General features: G+C 36.4%; 4 protein-coding genes across 4 annotated transcripts; 3 read left to right on the top strand and 1 right to left on the bottom strand.

The window, feature by feature from the left end:
- LOC109234180 (RING-H2 finger protein ATL65) lies at nt 221-2758 on the bottom strand. The gene has a single exon (XM_019400062.1). It carries the CDS (start codon nt 2181-2183, stop codon nt 927-929), a length of 1257 nt encoding a protein of 418 aa, XP_019255607.1. The 5' UTR covers nt 2184-2758; the 3' UTR covers nt 221-926.
- LOC109234181 (mitochondrial import receptor subunit TOM6 homolog) lies at nt 5596-8324 on the top strand. Its single transcript, XM_019400063.1, has 2 exons — nt 5596-5918; nt 8080-8324. The coding sequence occupies exon 1, from the start codon at nt 5720-5722 to the stop codon at nt 5882-5884; it is 165 nt and encodes a 54-aa protein (XP_019255608.1). The 5' UTR covers nt 5596-5719; the 3' UTR covers nt 5885-5918; nt 8080-8324.
- On the top strand, nt 8921-11503 carry LOC109234182 (CASP-like protein 5C1). The gene is made up of 3 exons (XM_019400064.1): nt 8921-9730; nt 10625-10757; nt 10834-11503. The coding sequence occupies exons 1-3, from the start codon at nt 9591-9593 to the stop codon at nt 11032-11034; spliced, it is 474 nt and encodes a 157-aa protein (XP_019255609.1). The 5' UTR covers nt 8921-9590; the 3' UTR covers nt 11035-11503.
- On the top strand, nt 14376-16740 carry LOC109234982. Its single transcript, XM_019401010.1, has 2 exons — nt 14376-14819; nt 16166-16740. The coding sequence occupies exons 1-2, from the start codon at nt 14439-14441 to the stop codon at nt 16529-16531; spliced, it is 747 nt and encodes a 248-aa protein (XP_019256555.1). The 5' UTR covers nt 14376-14438; the 3' UTR covers nt 16532-16740.

Genomic DNA, 19395 nt, shown 5'->3' on the forward strand with positions numbered 1-19395 from the left:
GGACTTACAGAAACCGGCATGTCTTAATGATAACCAAGTATGCTAAATGAACCATTATTGGTTTTGATTTGATATACGAAGGTTCAACTTTAAGATTGATAGACTTAGGAATAATAAACGCTATAGTATCAACAATATCTATTTATAAAAATCCTACAGTAATAAATTTCTTGCGCATTCAGCCCAACGTCACATGTAAACAAAAACACACACAAACAAGTACAAGAATCTCTTACTAAATTCAACTTGTATCAATAACAAATAAGGGCTCATCTGGTATGAGGGATAAGAGATAATTAATTTCGGAATTAAATTTAAGATGAATTTATACGAGGATTACTTATTCCGGGATTGTAGTGAATTTTTTATATTTTTGGAAAGGTAAAATAACTAATCCCGAAATAATTATTCTTCGATAACCTATTTCCAACCAAACTACCCCTAAGGTACTAAATCTTTGAATTCGACAGCGAATCAACATACATTTAAACCATAATAAAAGACGTAGACAAGTGGGAGGAGCTCATACAGTCACAAACTTAATCATCCATACACTCCAAAAAGTTTAACCCTTTTTTTGGATAAGCTCCTAACCCTTGTCTATCACCATCTCTCTGTAACTCTTCAAAAATAGTCTAATTTTCCCATTAAATGCAGACATAACTTTTTCTTCTTCTCAGCATTTCAACACAGTTACTCGCCCCCCCTCTCTCTCTGTATTAAATGATCTCCCCAGGCCCAATGAACATAGTAGCAGGCACCGCATTAATTTCCCCTCCTTCTTCCCAATGTAAATTAATGTCGCCTGACCCCATCCCCCCACCCCCCGCGACCTCGATCACCGTCCCCCCATAACTACGATCGATCGGACGGTTGTCGTTTTCCTAAAGTTCATTAATTCCTCTCCATGTGATCTGATTTCATCTTCACCGTCTGTTATACCTGTCCGGTGACAGTAAGGCTTCTGGATCACCGCTCCTTAGCCGGCTCGACGAGAATACTCCTCCTCCCGCCGCCGATGTTCTCATAAACATTGGACTCGCGAATGATTTGCTTCTTCTCGACGAACCTCCGCCTCCGCCGGTACTATATCTCGCGCTTGACTCCGATAATGGAAAGAATCCGCCTCTGGTCCGGCGAAAGAACGGCGATTTCATTCCTCTGTAATATCGGAACGAGAATACTCGTGGTTTCGTTAACGAGCTGAACGGTGAAGGTCTTTTGCTCCAGAAGCTTCCTGATCCTATTGCTCTGCGGTACCGCCATGGCGAAGCTGTTGTTGCTTCAAGTACTAGTCTCTCGGATCCTAAATTCCTCTCGAATCCAAAGGAATAGGATCGTTTTAGCAATATATCACGTCCGTTGAATCTAATATCCTCTGATTGGATCATGTTTCTCCGTGGCGACGGCTCCTGTGTGATCTCTGACACTGTCGTTGTATCCGATTCTGGCTGAAATTCAGCTAAAGGCTCTAGAATTGTGTTCTCTACCAGCATGTCATCGAAGCTCGGGCGTATCCTTGCAGCCATTAACGGAGTGAACGGTGACTCTGGACGGAATATTCCGGCGCGACATAACGGGCAATTCGCGTGTGATTTGAGCCATATATCAATACAGTCCACGTGAAACGCGTGTGAACATACTGGAAGCGTGCGTACGTAGTCGTCCTCTTCAAATTCCAGTAAGCACACCGCACAATCGTGAACGCTGCTTTTTCGAGTGTGGACTGAAAGAGGAATTGTTTTGATAACTGAATCGTCCAGTCCATACGGAGAAAGCACGTGGAAAGCATCAGTAGGATCGAACGGATAAGGAGGCGACTCGATATCGCCGGCAGATGAAGGAACGTAACGTCGGCGACGACGACGCCACAGTCTATAACGGCCGTGTAGACGGAGCAGATGGCGCGAGAAGAGTCGCGAGTAGGTAATGATGACGAAAGCAGTAGCGATAATAACGACCATGGCAATCAAAGGTGGGCTGAAATCAACCGGTAACTTAGACGGCGGTGGAGTAGTTGATAAGTCTGACGTCGATGCTGACGTTGACGAAGTTGGCAATGTCGACGAATGATGAAGTGGCCGCGTTGAAGGTGATGGAGCTTTTTGAGTATCGTTATGGTGAACCGCCGCCGGCGCCGGTGATAGTATAGGTGACGGAGCAGGAGCTTTATGGTGGAGCATGATGAGCTGCAGGGCAATTAACGGAAGTGGGATTGGTGCTTTTATTTTCTGTGCTCCTTTATTGAGGGGGTTTGGTTAATGGAGGGAATGTGTGTGTAATATGCAAGTAAATGTTAGTGCGTTTTTTGTGTTGTGGGTTTTGAGAAAGAGAGTGTGAGTGATTTGTGGTGTTTTCACGTCACTGTTGCAAACTTACAATTTGTCGACGAAGTTTGTGTAGGAAGGACTCGTCACCATTACTGAATTTAATGCGCGGGGCTTGTCCCACTGGAGTGTACTTGACTTTCTCGTTTCTATTGCTGATGTGGTGGCATCTTATTGGCTGTTGGCCGTCAATGAACTGAATGTAGAAAATAAGAGTTTTTGAAGTGAGCAGCAGCATCACAATCACAGAGCAGACTCGAAGACTGCAGTATCAACTTTTAAGGTCGTGATATAAGATACGATCACGCGATTAAGATTCGATAAATTAGTATTCCTAAGTTTGTTTGGTAGAAACATCTAAGTCAAAATTGATTAGTCAATTAACTTCATTATAGTAATATAAATTTGAAAAAAATATTAGCAATGGAGTTGTGCGATTTATATTGTGACGTGGAAATGAAGAAAAGTGAAAATAAAACAAAAATAACAAACCCAATATAATTCTACAAGTGAAGTTTGGAAGACTAGTGTGTATAGAGTCTTACCCCTAGCTTGTGAAAGTAGAGATATTATTTTTGATACACTCTCGGTTCAGGAGAAGTATAGTCACATTACCTGTGAAAAAAAAAATAATAGTGTACAAACCATGGAAAGAAAAAAGTAAAATGATAAATTACCAACAATAACAAGAAAATTGAGGCAAGAAAACAACTGATAACAACACATGTCTAGCTATATGAAAATATGAGATTACTATTGATCATATAGTAAGGGAAGGACCGATTACCTACTAACTTTCTACAACATTGTAAATGATATGCATGGAAGTTTGGGATTTGTGATGACGTCAGAGCTAAATTGGCTTGAGAGCATTTGACTAATTCCCAGTTTTTAGGATGGAACTCCTAAAAAGCTATGCTTCTTTAGCCTTGAAAAACACAGTCCATTAGACAAATATTTGATTCATAGAAATTGGATATTACCTAGGATTGGCAAATTAATACAAAGATGGAAAACCAAGGCAAGCAAATAAACGATCCTCAGAAACTGGTTTATCAATTAAAATTTCGTAAAAATTGCACGGGGCGCCTTATTTGGTTGCTCCCATTTAACCTATACTTACTTTTTAAAAAAGTTTTAACCACTTTTTAAATAACTTCAAGCATCTTCCTCTTCCTCCTCCTTCATTTTCTTCTTCTCCTCCTCCTCCTCCTCCTCCTCCTCCTCCTCCTTCTTCTTCTTCGGGTGACAATGATTTTATACGGTAGTTGTGAATATATTTTAATGTAGTTTATGATATTTTACAATGGTGAGCTGTTTTGACGTTTTATTTTTTACTATTGCTTAGGGTTTCTTCTTTTTTTCTTCTTAACTGCAAAATGGGTTCATTAGATTTATTGTTGTTTTGACAAATTGATAATTGGGGTTTGTTCCGGATGATATTTGGAGGCTATGTTTCAAATTTGAGCTCATTTGGAGTAGATTTAGGTATTAAATCGTATATTGAGTTGTTATAATTCGAAGAACAAATTTTCGTTTCTGGGCAATTTTCACTTACGACTTATTGGCCTTAAGTGAATGAAAACGTTTGTTGCACTTCAGACTTTTTGGCCTTAAGTGCATCTGAAGTGCAAATTTTCACTTCGGACTTATTGGCCTTAAGTGAATGAAAACGTTTTGTTGCACTTTAGACTTTTTGGCTCTGAAGTGCAATTTTTCACTTCAAACTTATTGGCCTTAAGTGCATCTGAAATGCAATTTTTCACTTCAGACTGATTAGCCTTAAGTGCATGAAACCATTGGTTTCACTTCAGACCTATTTGCCTTAAGTGCATTTGAAGTGCAATTTCACTTCAGGCATTTTTCTTATAACTTCAGACCCATAAGTCTGAAGTTGATCGTAAAATGGGTAAGCTTGCAAACTTTTTTGCCAAGTGGGTATAGGTTCAATTGTGACCTCAAAACCGGATATAAATGCAAAAGCCCCTAAAATTCCATCTCCCCCTTTCATGACCTTCTCGTACGATGTTAAGTTTAGAAATTATGTATTGCCAAACTTTTGATTAGTAAGTTTATTATTGTTATCCAATACTAATCCTCCATCTTGTATAGAAAAAGAAAAAGGCTTGTACTTGTAAGTTGCAATATGTCCAATTACGATTTGAATCTTTGAAATTCAAGTCCCTTCGATAGGGATGGTCTCCAAGTTGAAGAATAAAAAAGAAACTAATTTTTTTGAAACTTATTTTATGGTCAATAGAGTAACTATCATACGTTTACCTTCTTAAGAGTTTATAAAATACCAAAGGCGCAGTTTTTTAAATTTCTAAGCCACTCCTTTATACTTTGAAAGTATTCAAATGCCGTAGACAATCTCATATTTTAATGTCTCTTGTTAGTAAAAGGATGAAGTAGCTCAATTCCAAATCAAGTCCGAAATTAAGAACGAAGGTAGGTCGAATGACCAGTTGCTACTATGTCTTGAAAGCACGATTTGCATCTCTATTAGTATTTGATTTCTACCATCAACTTTGCATGCCAACAACATAAACATCTCATTGCTCATGCTATCATTCTTTTTTTTTTAACCTCACATCCAACCCCTCAACCTCAGGTTTGGAGGTAAAAGGTGCTCACCACTTGAGAAACTCTCTCTTTATCAGTTATGCTATCATTAATCTCTAACTTCCATCGTCATATACAGAGTTCATAATATTCTATCAGTTAGAAGTGTTTTAATTTAATTAACAAGACACCACCACCATCACTTATCAAGTAGAGACTGACAACCACAAACAAGAAAAATCACAACAGCAACAATAACATACCCAATGTGTTTCCGCAAGTGAATATCTAAAGGAGGTAATGTGTATGCAGACCTTACTTCTACCTTGTGTAGGTAGAGAGATTATTTCCGATAGATCCTAAGCTCAGGTAAGCACAAACAAGGAAAACCACATCTAAAAGAATTTGCCATCTAGGTATCCTACTAACGACTATTCCATTTGGTAAAATCGCCATAGATTCCTTTTAATTAGGAAAAAGCTATATTGTATAGTCGTTTCAAGTAATTGGCAAAATATATATTTTTTGTATACCAAGGTATAATATACATATTTTAAATTGAACATTTCAGTTTCGCTTTTAAACACGGTGATGGTATTGCAATTTGCAAGAATAAAATTCATTACAAACCTAACGGGTCGACTAATAAAGTCACATAAGACCCGGCCCAAACATTCCCCCTTTTACAATCAAAATTGGGCCTGTAGCCCTGTGCGATCATCACTAAATACACAAGTCTAAAACCTCACCGTTACCCACTTTTCAGTCGGAACCTAGGGTTTTTGGCTCGTTCAATCTCAAATCTCAGAGCAGCAAAAGAAGCAACAATGTTTCCAGGATTGTTCATGCGTAAACCTGACAAAGCAGCTGCTTTGAAGCAGCTCAAGACACACGTGGCCTTGTTTGGTACTTGGGTCGCCGTGATTCGGGTCGCCCCATACATTCTCCACTATTTCTCCGATTCGAAAGAAGAACTTATGCTCGAACTCTAGGTTCCTTATTCTATTTGCTCCTCTTTCCTCTCAGGTAAATTTATCCTTATGATTATACGATTTTCAACTTAATTGTTGTTATTAGTTGAATTTATGCTTATAAATTTTCTCCTGATAATGGGAATTGACTTGGATTAATTATATACTATTATTATCTAAATGTATGCGAGCGAAGCTTAGATTGTTCCAAGAACCGGATAAAGGATGTGATAAGATGAAAATAGTGAAATTATGATGAATGTTCCACTTTGTTGAATGTGTACGGGGTATTCATATAATCGTCTCATCTTGTTTGGAAGTTGAGGCATAGTTAATTAATTAATTTATTGATAGCATCTGCATATGTATTTTTGCTCAGTTTGTTTTCATCAGTGGAATTGATGTTATGAGCTGAGTTGAGCTATGGTTCTCCTTCACAGTCCTCTTATGACCCTCTTACGATTTGACTAAATTAATTTCACTAGGGCTAGTAACCACGGCCATCTATTGTTCATAAGAATTCTCCAATTTCTTATTCGTTTATCCAAATTAACCTACTATCTATACACTTATGGTATTAAGGTTAATAAGAATGAATTGCAAAGTACCTGTTAAGGTTATGCAAAGCGAATAGATATATTCCTTTTCTATCCACGAATTAGTTCTCCGACGCCCAGGTGAATCAACCATAGATTACCTTTTCCAAGTTCAGTCTAGGGTTTATAGATAGTATTCAATCGTTAGTTGTGCTATCGAATACGTAAGAATTAAAATAAACAAATAAACCTTGGTTCACAAAAATCAATTCATTCAAACATAATATGGACCATATCATGCTCAGGTTCCCATAACTCTAGAGTCTAGATAAAGGAAATCAGTCACAGGTGCCTACTTCTCCAAGAATGCTCCCAAAATTGTCTCTACCATGTTCGTGGAATATTATAAATATTTATCAGAGGAGGAGAAAGAGACCTAGACTTACAAGGACTCCCACATGGAAAGGGTAGACGTAGGCACCTCTTTTTCTCCTATTGTGACTATAATTGGTGCCGCTTGGGCGCTAGGCTTAGCTCGTGGCGCACTCCGATACTTCAATCCTTGGCTCTTATATTCACTTTATTTAAATGCCCGTTTTGCTTGGTTATGCAGCCTTTTAATCATATCATGTGCCCTAAACAAACATCAATTAATAAATTCATGCACCAAAAATATGGGAATATACACACACACACATAACTTATTACAAAGCTACTGTCAGTGTTACGGTTTGTTACATAAGTCTTTATTTGGTGCAAGAAAATCATTTTTTTGGGTACCGTTATTACAATCTGAACGCAGTTGGTTTGGCCCTTTTTTTTAGTTAGCAGCTGAAGAATGAGTATTCTTACAGTTCGTGGAACAAGTGTCCTTTTGCAACCAGGCAAGGGACATCTCTTGAAATAATCAAATTGAGATGAGTTGGCTTACACAATTCATATGGTATTAGAGCCAGCAAAGGTTTTAACTTTGAGCGTTGCAGCCACCCATCGTCAGAAAAGATTTTAATGGGCTAGAAGTTGATCCAGAGGGTGTTTGGATTGGCTTATGAAAAGTAGCTTTTAAGCTAAAAGCCAAAAGCCATAAGTTGGTAATACCCAACTTTTGGCTTTTGGCTTAGTTTTGTACTTTTTATCCCTAAAAGTAAGTGATTTTAAGCACTTTTTAGTATTGCCAAACACTACACAAACTAAAAAAGTGCTTAAAAGCCAATAAGCACTTAAAATAAGCCAATCCAAACACCCTCCCAGTCTTTAAGGAAAATTGTCTAATTCCTTAGTAGTTTAATCTTTTTGATGAAATTATTTCACACAAATCGACACTCTTAAATCTGATTCCTACGTAGTATTATAGAATTTCAAGTATAAGCTAAAGGTTCATGCTGGACTGCAATTAAGCATCAATCCCTGTGCACTGTTGTTGGATTAAGTACTAGCTAAAGGTTCATGTTGTAAAGTGACTGTAGTCGTTTTCGGAATTAGTCTTCCGTAGAGGGTCGATGTTCTACTGATACAATTACATTATGCACATTCTTTGGCGCCCTTGACAGTTGACACTAAGTTGTTTCTTTGTTGATTAATCGAATTACATACTGTACTTCTTAGATTCTGTGTGCTTAAATCAAGTGTTGTTATTGTGTAAGCTCACCAATTCATTCTTTTTGCCTTTTCCCTCCGCAGCTTCTCTCGAGGAATGAATGTTCAGAAGGAGGAGCAAATATTTTGTATGCACCTATAAACGTCTCCCCTCTTCGGTTGCCCTATTTCTTTCTGGTCCTTTCATTACCATATTTCCCCTATTCTGAAATTTGTTGACATGTAATTGGATAATGGTAACTTAGTTGTTTGAGATAAAAGCTTGTAGAACCGGTTTACCCTTGTCAGTTTTAGTGATATGTTTATCATCTTTTTGGTTACTGTTTGTTTATAGAGTCTAATGTGCCTGATCGTTCAAATGCATGTCATTCAGAGTAACTTCGCTTATATCCTAAATGCGTGAATATGCTGCACTCTCTTTCATAGGAGAGATTTCCACACAATTTTTTTGTATGGAGAGGAACAAAATGGGAAAAATATATGCCTCTTTTAATGACAGGCGATGTGTTGGAATTTTAGGTTAACACCATTTGATCAGAAGACGATAACTAGCCTAGAGTTTGCAGCACATGCAAATGTTTGTATAGAATTTATAATAGTCATGTGGAAAATTTGATTGAGATTTTAAATACATGATGTCAGCATTTTAAATAAAAAAATTGTAGCATCTAGTATTACTGTCGATTTAGTTCTGAAAAATATCTTTATAAATCAGAATCTGTATCGGAGTTAATTCTAAAAAGTTATCAGACTAAATCACTAAACGGATATAAAGCCAAAGAGGGAATAGATACTCCACTAATAAAGAAAAATATGAACCCACTATTTCGATCAAATTGACGACCTCATCATACTTTTATAAAGCCAAGTGTCTTTTTAGTTAGGTTTTCGTACCTTTTGTTCTACTGCTTTGAATATTTTGCACCAACCCTCGTGAAAGGGTCTTGTGCCATGTTAAAATTCGAAGGGTTCAAGTTCGTCTCCTTTGCGTTTGCCTTTGTTTAAATTTTCTAACACTATCCTTGATTCGCATTTGTGTTTGCCACTAATCTTGTGTGCGGTTCATGTGGGTGCTGCCTGCTTAAACGCTGACTTAAACAATTCCAAATAATTTATGGCCGCCTCTTCAAACACCTAAAAAGAAAAAAAGATAGACGAAAAGAATATAAAGGAGAGGTAATATGCAATTCCACTTGTCAAATGCTTTGTACAGGCTTTCTTCACATCCTACGTTGAAAAGCATTATGAAATATCATGCACAAATTCCCTACTTCAAAACTAGTTTAACAACTGCAAAATAGCCCTGTTTTTTGCCACAAGAAAATAAGTACACCATTACGACAAGAAGAAGACAAAAAAACCATTATCCATTGCCAAAGTTCTTGAAATTTCATGCTTATAATCTAAGTAAGTAGCCAGAAGTTCTCATATCTGCTGTCCATGAATATTTTGGGGAGGCAAAGATTCGGAATTACAGCTGAAGATCATGATGAACTTGGGCAATAGAGAAAGAATTTGCAATTGTCTGCTTTGTAATCATCTTCAGAAATTGGAGGTTGCAGTGAACATAGATCATATTGTAGTTTTAACAGCAAATGGCCATGGATGATGAAGTACCAGGAGCTGTGGGGACAAGCGCGAGCTTTGCTTTGAGATTAGGGCAGACCATCTTCTCCGCCGCTTCTCTTTTGTTCATGTCGTTAGGAGTTGAGTTTCACAACTATACTGCCTTTTGGTAATTTCTCTTCCCTTGTACCACTTTAATTTCTCTTCCCTTGTACCACTCTTATCTCTTCATATCTTTTGTCACATAGAAGAACCTCCCAATATGCAGAGGCGGATTCTGGGTCAGTTTTGTGATTCAACTGAACTCATTGTTTTCACCTCGAACTATGTTGCAAAATTTAGAATATATACATATAATAAAATCACATTCATTCTGAACTAATTGACTTTTAGATCTTGGATTCGTCTCTGTTCATATAGTCTCCATATATGCCTGACAAAGCATTTATTGTATGACCAGTGATAGGTTGAAATGACAAAGATTACAATAGAATTCATCAGAGCAGCTAATACTTTGTTTTTCAGTGAGAAAATATTGAATCCTAATTAAGCTCAGATTGGTATTTTCTATTCCTGCGTACCACTCTTTGTCTCTTCATAATCTTTTGTCACACATAACAATCTCCCGCATATGCAGAGGGTCAGTTTTGTGATTCAACTGGATACATTGCTTTCAGCTCGAACTATGTAGTTATATGCGAAAATGTTTAAAATGTGTATATATAATAAAGTTACATTCATCCTGAACCAATTGACTTTAGATCCTATATTGATCCTAAATTTGTCTCCGTTCATATCGTCTCCATGTGTGTCTTTTGACTCTCGCACACTAAGAAAGAGTAGAGTCTGAAGGATAATAAATATCAAAGAATTGCATCAGCTGACAAAGCATTTATTGCATGACCAGTGATAGGTTGAAATGAAAAAGAAAAGATTTCTATAAAATTCATCAGAGCAGCCATATCACTTGTTTGTCAGTGAGGAAATACAAAATCCTAACGAATCTCATATTTCCTTCTACAATATTCTGATCCTCTACCTGTTGGTTACTGTTCTTCTACAGCTTCTTAGTAACGATCATGGGTTTGGTCATCCCCTGGAGCATTACTTTGGCAATGATTGATATATACTCTGTCTTGATCCATTGCCCCATTCGTCAGCCAGGAATTCTTCTCTTCATTGTTTTAGGAGATTGGGTATATCCTGCTCTTGAATCTGTAAAAAAGACTCCACATTAAATTACTTATGACTAAAAAAACAAACACTTTACAGGCATTATCATTCCTCACTCTTGCAGCAGCTAGCTCAATTGCTGGAATAGTGGATCTTTTGCACAGGGCAGATGTAACATTCTGTCCTGCCGGATTATGCAGTAGATATCAGATATCTGCTGCATTGGCCTTCTTGTCATGGTTTCTCTCCGCGGCCTCATCTCTTTCCAATCTTTGGTTGCTTCCTTCTCTGTCAAGATGATCAGTTTTCCACTGTTTTCACGCCGTAGCTCCACCTAGCCTATGTATGGTTGCATGGAAGTATCTGATATACAGGTATTCCATATATTTTATAATTTTTAGTGTATCTTGAAAAAATCACTTTAAGAACCCACACTCTTATCACACCCGTTAGATGTTGGTATGTCATGACAAATGAAGAATCCACGCAACATAGAAGGAACAGTAGAATGTTGGGGAGCTATTTATGTTATATTGAACAGTAGAATAACTTGTTAGTTAGAGTCTTAGAGATATATGTGTAACAAATAAACTTAGAATACCAAGTCAACAGTGACTTCCATACAGATAAATTAGCTAAATTAGAATGGTCAATCTACTCCTTTTTCCTTTGATGTATCCCACAGGTTATATGATCATGTATCCATTCAGCTCCATTGAGGCTCATTTTATACAGGTGTACCTGCTGCAATGAATTTATTATTTAACTAGACTATCCTCACGCATGCCATCAATTTACTCTTCATTTATATATCCAGCTTCAGAAAGGTCAATTTTGCGAACATGCATCCATAAACCAAGCGACTACTTCGTCTCAGTCATTTCGTCGAACATCAGAGTGAAATAACAACATTGTTTCTAACTTTGGGCTGCTTCAGCAAGGGTTCCTAGAAGGAAAGGCAGGCCCAATATATTGGATAACTCTCCAACCTATATGAAATCCATGAATACTTAAGAACTCTCTCCGTCCCAATTTACGCGGCGATGTTTGACTAGATACGAAGTTTAAGAAAGAAAATCAGAAAACTTGTGGTTTAAAACAAGTCATATATACTTCTCGTTAAGGGTAAAGTAAGATATTTAAAGTTAAGTTGTTTCTAAATAAGGAAGTATGGCATTTTCTTTGAAACAGACTAAAAAGGAAAGTATGACAGACAAAGAGAGTACAAAAGACTAGGAGAATTGAGAGTTCCAGACAAGTCCAGAAAGTTGGCTTTTGGCAAACATGATACATGCTCATGAATTTAACTAAACGAACAAAGATAATTAGGCTGTAGAAAAGCTAAGTCCTATAGGTTGTAAGAGAAGGGGAACAAACCAAAAAGAGAAGCACTCTGTTCAGGTGCCTCATCAACAAAGCAGAACAAGGGGAATTTGATGCATTTGGCTTTTATTCTTGCAAGTACAATTATCAAAATTACTCACACTCAAATATTCCAGATGTCTCTTTGTACTAAAAAGAGCAGAGAGGAAACAAAGGAAAAAAAAAGTGAACAAAAGGATAACAAAATTGAACAAAGATAACAAAAATTCCAAACCTGTGCCTAAAATTTTCCAACATCTAGTAGTCTTGACCATAAGGGCAAGATTCTATATATCATCTTTTGGTCTTTTCCTTTGATATAATCCTTAGATATTCAAAATTCATTGATCAGACTCTATACCGTTTAGGGTTCACTAAAGAAGAAAACATTCATTCCCTACCAGAAGTTTCTTTTTATTTTCAAAGTTCGAACGCAAGACCTCTGATTAGGAGTAAATTCATCCATCCAACCACACTCCTCGGTGATAATAATTTGTTTTGAGTTTGTTCTTTTTCTTTTCAAAGGAAATACAAAATGCTAACTCATCAAAGATTGAGTTGGAAGAGAAGTTGCTTAAAGAAATGGTGATACTTTTGGGTACTGTAATTTAGTATCTTGAAGAAGAAAAGCAAAGGGTCTAAGTTAATATTCCGTGTAAGCTTAATAACTTTGGACTCATTTTCAAAGGTAAGCAATACCATATCCCACAAACAAGAATCATTTCTCTTTTCTCTGTGCCCATTCTATGTTAGTATTACTTAGTCTACTGGAAAAAAGATAAATCTTTTAGCAAAAATAATTATCAGGATTACGAAGAATAAGACCTAGGAATTTGTTCCTTTTTTACACCAATTAAATAGAACCAGATGTTATTCTTTTTTTTGTATATCCCAATTGCTCTGTCATATCATCTGTAGTTGAAGAGTAAACATGAGTGACGTGAAATTTTTGGAAGACGACTTTTAAGAGTGACAAATTCAGAATTTACACGCTGCAGTTTTAAAATGCAATTATTTAACTCTATTTGTAATTATTTTATGGAGTTAATTCCACTCCAAAATATTGGATTCTGTTAAATTTGTAACTTGTTCGGAGGTCAAAATCTAGACCAATATAATTTCCACTATTTTGACCACATTTGGTCTGCTTCTTAATTTTTGCGATTGTTTTCCTTGGTTTTTTAATTTTTGTAAGACTCTTATGGTTTAGGATTTGACCAGTATTTAAACTTTTTACGCATTATTTTTGCGTCAGACTTTATCATTATTCCAACTATACCAATTTCTTCCTAATGTTGTTGCATTCAAGAAATTGTTTCTTTATTTAACGATTCTGACATGTCGCATTGGAAATCTTCTATTAAGATTTCTTAGCCATGACAAAAATCCACTTTCAAGGTGCTATATTCTTATTCTTTTAAAAATTCCTTAAATGTTTACTAGATATTTTACTGTACCCCTCATTGCTTCTAATTATATATAAGGACTTAAGACACGATTAATTTTGTATTGTAATCCTCTTTAGTCATTTCTCGTAAAGGAACTACTACAGTCTCATTTTCTTGATAACATATTGATATTAATTTGTAAGAATTTATGACTTTCTAGAGGTCCCATTATCGAAAACCTTGCTTGCAACCAAGGTTCTTCATCATCCCACTTTTTGGGGTTTAAGGGATAAGTTGATTACACTATACCCAAGAATCTACATCACATATAGGTTTTTATCATTTGAATTTCCCTGGCTAAAGAATAAGGAAAAAAAGCACTTAAGGGTATGATTTAGTGGTCAATGAAGTGAGCTGAGAACCATAAAGTCTTAGGTTCAAATCCTGTCAGTGGCAAAAACACTAAGTGATTTCTTCTTATATGTCTAAGCTTTGATATGGATATAGTTACTCGGTATCTGTGCCAGTGGAAAATAGCAAACAGATGCTTCGTGGAATTAGTTGAGATATCCACAAGCTGGTCAGGATACTACGGTTATCATATAATAATAAAAAAAGAAAAGAAGAATAAGTGAAAAACAAAAGTATTAGCTTGATGACTAATCATTTAAAGCAAAAATTCCTTTTTGTGTGGTGGAGTATGGAACTTATATGCCTTATGTCTCTCTTCTTTCATTCTTGATGATGTTTAAAGATTCTTCTATAGACTCATTATTTTGCAACTATCACCATCAGCATACATCCCTGTTGCTCCTTGCTTCTTGCTTCAAGTACAAGCCACTCTTAAATCCAAATACATAAAGTTATAACAACAGTCCAAGAATCATCTTTATATATTTATCACTTGAATTCTTTTCTTGTGCTGCCATATATCCAAAAACTTTATTAAAAAAAATGAAATACAATGAGATATATCATTTTAGCCATCCTCAACACAAGCTAAGATTTGAATACTCAGAATTTCCATTCAAATGTGATGGTTGTAAGGAAGTAGGCATAGGGTCTCGTTACAAATGCACAACTTGTGACTATGATCTCCATATGCATTGTGCAATTCCTTCTGCTTCAATTACTCATCCTTTTTACAAAAAATGCTCTTTTCAGTTCCTCTCTCGTCCTCCGGGAAGCGTGCCGCGCTACTGCAACGCTTGTGAGAAGGATATTACTGGATTTTTATACCATTGTAATTCTTGTGGATTTGATCTTCATCCATGTTGTGCAAAGCTTCCTATGGTTCTTGATGATGGAGAAGTAAAGCTTTACTTGTATAGAAAGGTATGGTGCTGTTAGTCGACATATTAATAGTTTTTCATGATAGATTTTCCGGCCCAATTTATTTGACACTTTTCGGGAATGCTATTTAGAGATTAGTCATCACTTAGTAGGCGTTTGGACATAAGAATTATAAAATTCCAAAAAATGGTGAAAAAATTTTTCTAAGTGAAAATGGTATTTGAAATTTAGAGTTGTGTTTGGACATAAATTTCTGTTTGGGTTGTTTTTAAAGTTTTGTGAGTGATTTGAGTGAAAAATTTGAAAAACAGTTATTTGGAGTTTTTTAAATTTTCGAAAATTTCCAAAATGCATCTTCAAGTGAAAATTTGAAATTTTATGAACAAACACTGATTTCGAAAAAAAAGTGAATTTTTTTGGGAAAAAAGGAAAAAAAAGTTGTATGTCCAAACGGGCTCTTATTATGTCCTGAAATTTTAAACTAAAATTTGTAACTTCAGGATATTTTTGTGCAGAAAATTTGACTTGAAAAACTGAAATTCGGGACGCACTGGCTAATTCTTAAATAGCAGCCCAGTAAAATGGCTACCTGTTGTCATTTCTACACACTTTTCTCGTATCCAGAATCAATTTAATTAATTTTCAAAGATGATCGAACTAATACACAAAGATCATATTTTGGGTTCGGGGAGAAGATCATATTTTGGGTCCGGTCCTTCTCTGGAGCCCACGCATAGCGGGAACTTAGTGCACCGGATTACCCTTTTAATTCTTTGAGCCGGGGGTCTATCGTAAATAGCCTCTCTATCTCCACAAGGTAGGAGTAAGGTGTGCGTACATTATACCTTCCCCACATCCTACCATGTAGGATTACATTAGGTTTGTTGTTATTGTACTTCCGTAAATATTTTAAGTGGGAAAATTGGCTCTGCGAAAGTCACTTTGGCATCTTAGCCTACTTAGCTTTTGGTTAATAGAGAAGTACTCTAACATAGACGTCTCAATAGAATAGTTTCATTGTTGAATAAACTAAAATTAAAATAGTTAACTCTAACCAAATTGAAGGTTCAGAGGGCAAAGTTGGAAAATACGAGGATAAAAATTGAAATCAAATTGCATCTTCTTCTTTTTTTTACTTAGTGAATTAATTCCTACATTCAACTATTAGAAATCTAGTTTTTCAATTACCTTGCTCTGTCCTAGTTTTAAAGTCATATTGTCAAATTAAGGAAATATAACTTAACTAATTATGTTTAGAATGAATAGTTAAGTACATAGAGGCGGATCTACAACGAGTTTTACGAATCCAACTGAACTTAACACTCAACTGTAAACTGGTTATACTCATTCTGAATTCATTAACTTAAATCTTGAATTTGTCTCTGCAGGTAAGTGCATCATGCCACAGATGCGGGAGGAAAGGAAGAAGTTGGAGTTATAGATCAACATGCAAGAAATACAATTTGCACGTAGCATGTGTCAAAGAGATGCTTGTGGATAGTTGGCATGAGATCTACTTTGGTCGTGCCAATAATAATAATACTTATAATAATAGTAGTAATAATTGTAGAAAACTGGAGAATAGGATCCCAAGTCTCAAAGGAACACTTCAAACTCATCATCGAAAAAGCAAAGGCAAAGTTCAGAAATGTTGTGAGATGGCTGGTTTAGCTCTGCAGTTTATTATATCTGCAGTTCTTGGAGATCCTACTACTCTTATTGCTGGGGTCGTTGGTTCATTAATGTCAAAATAAATGCAAAATTAAACCAGCTTAATTAGTTGGATTTTAATTTCTGGTGAAGATGGGAGATCTCTCTAGAGTGAGAGACTTGATTAAAGACCTAATCAAAGAAGTTGGACTAATAATAGTTATGATGTGGAAAAGATGGTGGAGGTTAGGATGGGGATATTGAACCACTAATGTAGAAATTTATGTATTTATGATACATGCATATTTTCTGACGTTATTTCCATTTCTAGAAAATGTCCTAATTTTCTTAGTATACAAATTACAATTCATTCTCGATGATGACTACTAGAAGCGGAGATAGAATTTTAAAAAAGGGAATTAAAAAAATACTAAAATGTTACGGTTATGAATTAAACCCATGGTCTAGAGTACTTTTGGAATCCTTTTATCATTATATCATCTTTTTGTTCTATGAAAAGGTTCAACAATCAAGATATAAAATTTCACCTACACGTGGCACAATATAATTTGCTGGCGACGAAGATTTAGTTCACCACCCTTAGGTTAAAATGGTTCTGCCACCGGTAACAACGTATAGTCGTATACACTTGTATTATTGATAACCATTCGCTATGGTGCTTCTATGATATTAAGTTACTAACTATTTAATTACAAAAACTCGTAGAAAATTTAATCCAAGGAGTCAAATTGCAAGAACAATGGAACACGTATTAATTAAAGTTGATAGAATCTAGGCTTGCATGAATAACTAAATCATAGTTTCTAGAGAATTCAGAGAATGAAGAAGGAGGAAGAAAAGAAAAAATTGATTTCTGATTTTTTGTTATCATTGTACATTCCAAATACAGTATTTAATTATCTTCTAACAGCTTAACTAATCACTCACGTGAAAGTCACATGTCTGAGTGTGCATTGCCTAAAATGCCCTTCTTACATCCTATCACTACAACATTATGCATCTATAGCTACAAAATTTTAGCTACGAATTTAAAAATTATAGCTAATTACTAATAATAGCCACAAAAATTAGAATTCTATGGCTATTTATAAAATTATAAAATTTCTTTGCTACGAAAATTAAGTTGGTAAAGCTAATTCCTCATATTAGCTATAATTGCTAACAATCGTGGCAATAACTACCTAAATAGCTACAAATTTATTGCTACAAATAAAATTTTGTAGCTAATCATAAGTTTTTGCCACACATCAATAGTTATTGTAGCAATAGTTACCTTTTAGCCACAATAAATTATTTGAAATAAAATATTGTAGCTAAATGAATGTGACGACCCAAAGGGTCATCACCGGATTTCTCTCTTTTTCCGTACTTCCAAGGCCTTGAAAACCTCATTTTTGCTTGCCTCGATTTGCGTGTGCAGTCCGGGCGCGTAGTCGGAAAGCTTATATGTTAAATTCTGTGAAAAATTTCAAAATGTGGCTTTAAAATGATTAAAGTTGACTTTGGTCAACATTTTTGGTAAACGGACCCGGACCCGTGATTGGCGGTCCCGGAGGGTCCGTAGAAAAATATGAAACTCGGGCATATGCCCGGAGTCGAATTTCGAGGTTGAGAGCCCGAGAAATGAATTTTTCTGTGAAATTATTTTTCTGAAATCATTAAGGAAAATGGAAATGAAAATTGATTAAAGACTATGGTATCGGGCTCGTATTTTGGTTCCGACGCCCGGTACAAGTCTTAAATATGTGTTAAGCACTCTCTGTAAAGTTTGGTCGAAATAGGATGTCATTTGACGTGTTTCGGACATAAATATCTAAAATTTGAAGTTATGAAGTTTGAAATGAAAATGATGATCTTGAGGCTTGATTCAATGATTTTTGATGTTATTTTGGCGATTTGATCGCTTGAGTAAGTTCGTAGGATGTTATTGAGTTAGTGTGTGTGATTGGTTAGGAGCCCCGAGGGCTCGGGAGTGAATTGGAGGTGGTTCGGGGTGTTTTTACACTTAGGAAAGGATCAGATTTTTGCTGCATTTTTACACAGGCATTTTGTTCTTCGCGAACGCGGCCTCAGGCTCGCGTTCGCAGTGCCTTGGTATTCCCCTCTTACGCGTTCGCGTCCTACTTCACGCGATCGCATAGTTCTAATTCCCCCTCCTTCGGGTTCGCATCATCATTATCGCGAACGCGTAGCTTTGCCAGCTTCCTCAACGCGTTCGCGTGGCCCCTCACGCGTTCGCGTATAACAGTCCCTGGACCCCCAACATTTTCTTCTACGCGTTCGCATTCTATTTCACGCGTTCGCGATGAAGTGTCCAGTTTACCCTTCGCGAACGCGGCCCCTTTCCCGCGAACGCGAAGGGCAATTTTGCCCAGCGAATTCTTAAGTTAAAAACATAACAGTAGCTCGGGATTTTAATAAAAATACACGAACTCCTTTCTTCTCCAAGCACTTAGGCGTCCATTGAATCTCCCTTTCATCAAAACTTCTTGGGTAAGCATTGTTNACAAAGAAAAGTAAAGTGTCATCTCCAATGCCTACTGTCCCTTCAGTATCAAAGGGAAGAGCTACTAGAAGCAAGGTGAAGCAAAGTGAAGCAGAATTGCAGAAAGCTCTGGAAGAGAGCAGGAAGAAAAAGAGGGAAAAAGGAAAGGCTAAGGTTGTGGAGAGTGTTGAGATTGCAGAAGAAGAAAAAGAGGAGATGGACCTGGTCCATCAGGAAAGAGGAACAACTGAAGAGGTTCCCACACCCAAACCAAAAAGTTCCAAGACTTCTTCCAAGAAGTCTTCCTCTATACCTGTACCTGCTGAATCTTCTTTAGCCAAAAGAACTAGGTCTGTTGTGAAGGGTAAACAAAAGAAAATTATTTAAGAAGATGTAGAGTGGAGTGGTGGTGAAGAAGAGGAGGAATCTGAGAAAGATCAAGACAGGTTTGTCATCTTTGGC

The sequence above is a fragment of the Nicotiana attenuata genome, chromosome 11 (genome assembly GCF_001879085.1).
Source record: "Nicotiana attenuata strain UT chromosome 11, NIATTr2, whole genome shotgun sequence".
Classification (NCBI taxonomy): domain Eukaryota; kingdom Viridiplantae; phylum Streptophyta; class Magnoliopsida; order Solanales; family Solanaceae; genus Nicotiana; species Nicotiana attenuata.

Coding starts and splice junctions, on each gene's coding strand:
- LOC109234180 (XM_019400062.1), bottom strand. CDS start 2,183: ATGCTCCACCATAAAGCTCCTGCTCCGTCACCTATACTATCACCGGCG.
- LOC109234181 (XM_019400063.1), top strand. CDS start 5,720: ATGTTTCCAGGATTGTTCATGCGTAAACCTGACAAAGCAGCTGCTTTG.
- LOC109234182 (XM_019400064.1), top strand. CDS start 9,591: ATGGCCATGGATGATGAAGTACCAGGAGCTGTGGGGACAAGCGCGAGC. Junction 9,731..10,624: donor CACAACTATACTGCCTTTTG/GTAATTTCTCTT, acceptor GTTCTTCTACAG/CTTCTTAGTAACGATCATGG. Junction 10,758..10,833: donor TCATTGTTTTAGGAGATTGG/GTATATCCTGCT, acceptor AACACTTTACAG/GCATTATCATTCCTCACTCT.
- LOC109234982 (XM_019401010.1), top strand. CDS start 14,439: ATGAAATACAATGAGATATATCATTTTAGCCATCCTCAACACAAGCTA. Junction 14,820..16,165: donor AGCTTTACTTGTATAGAAAG/GTATGGTGCTGT, acceptor TTGTCTCTGCAG/GTAAGTGCATCATGCCACAG.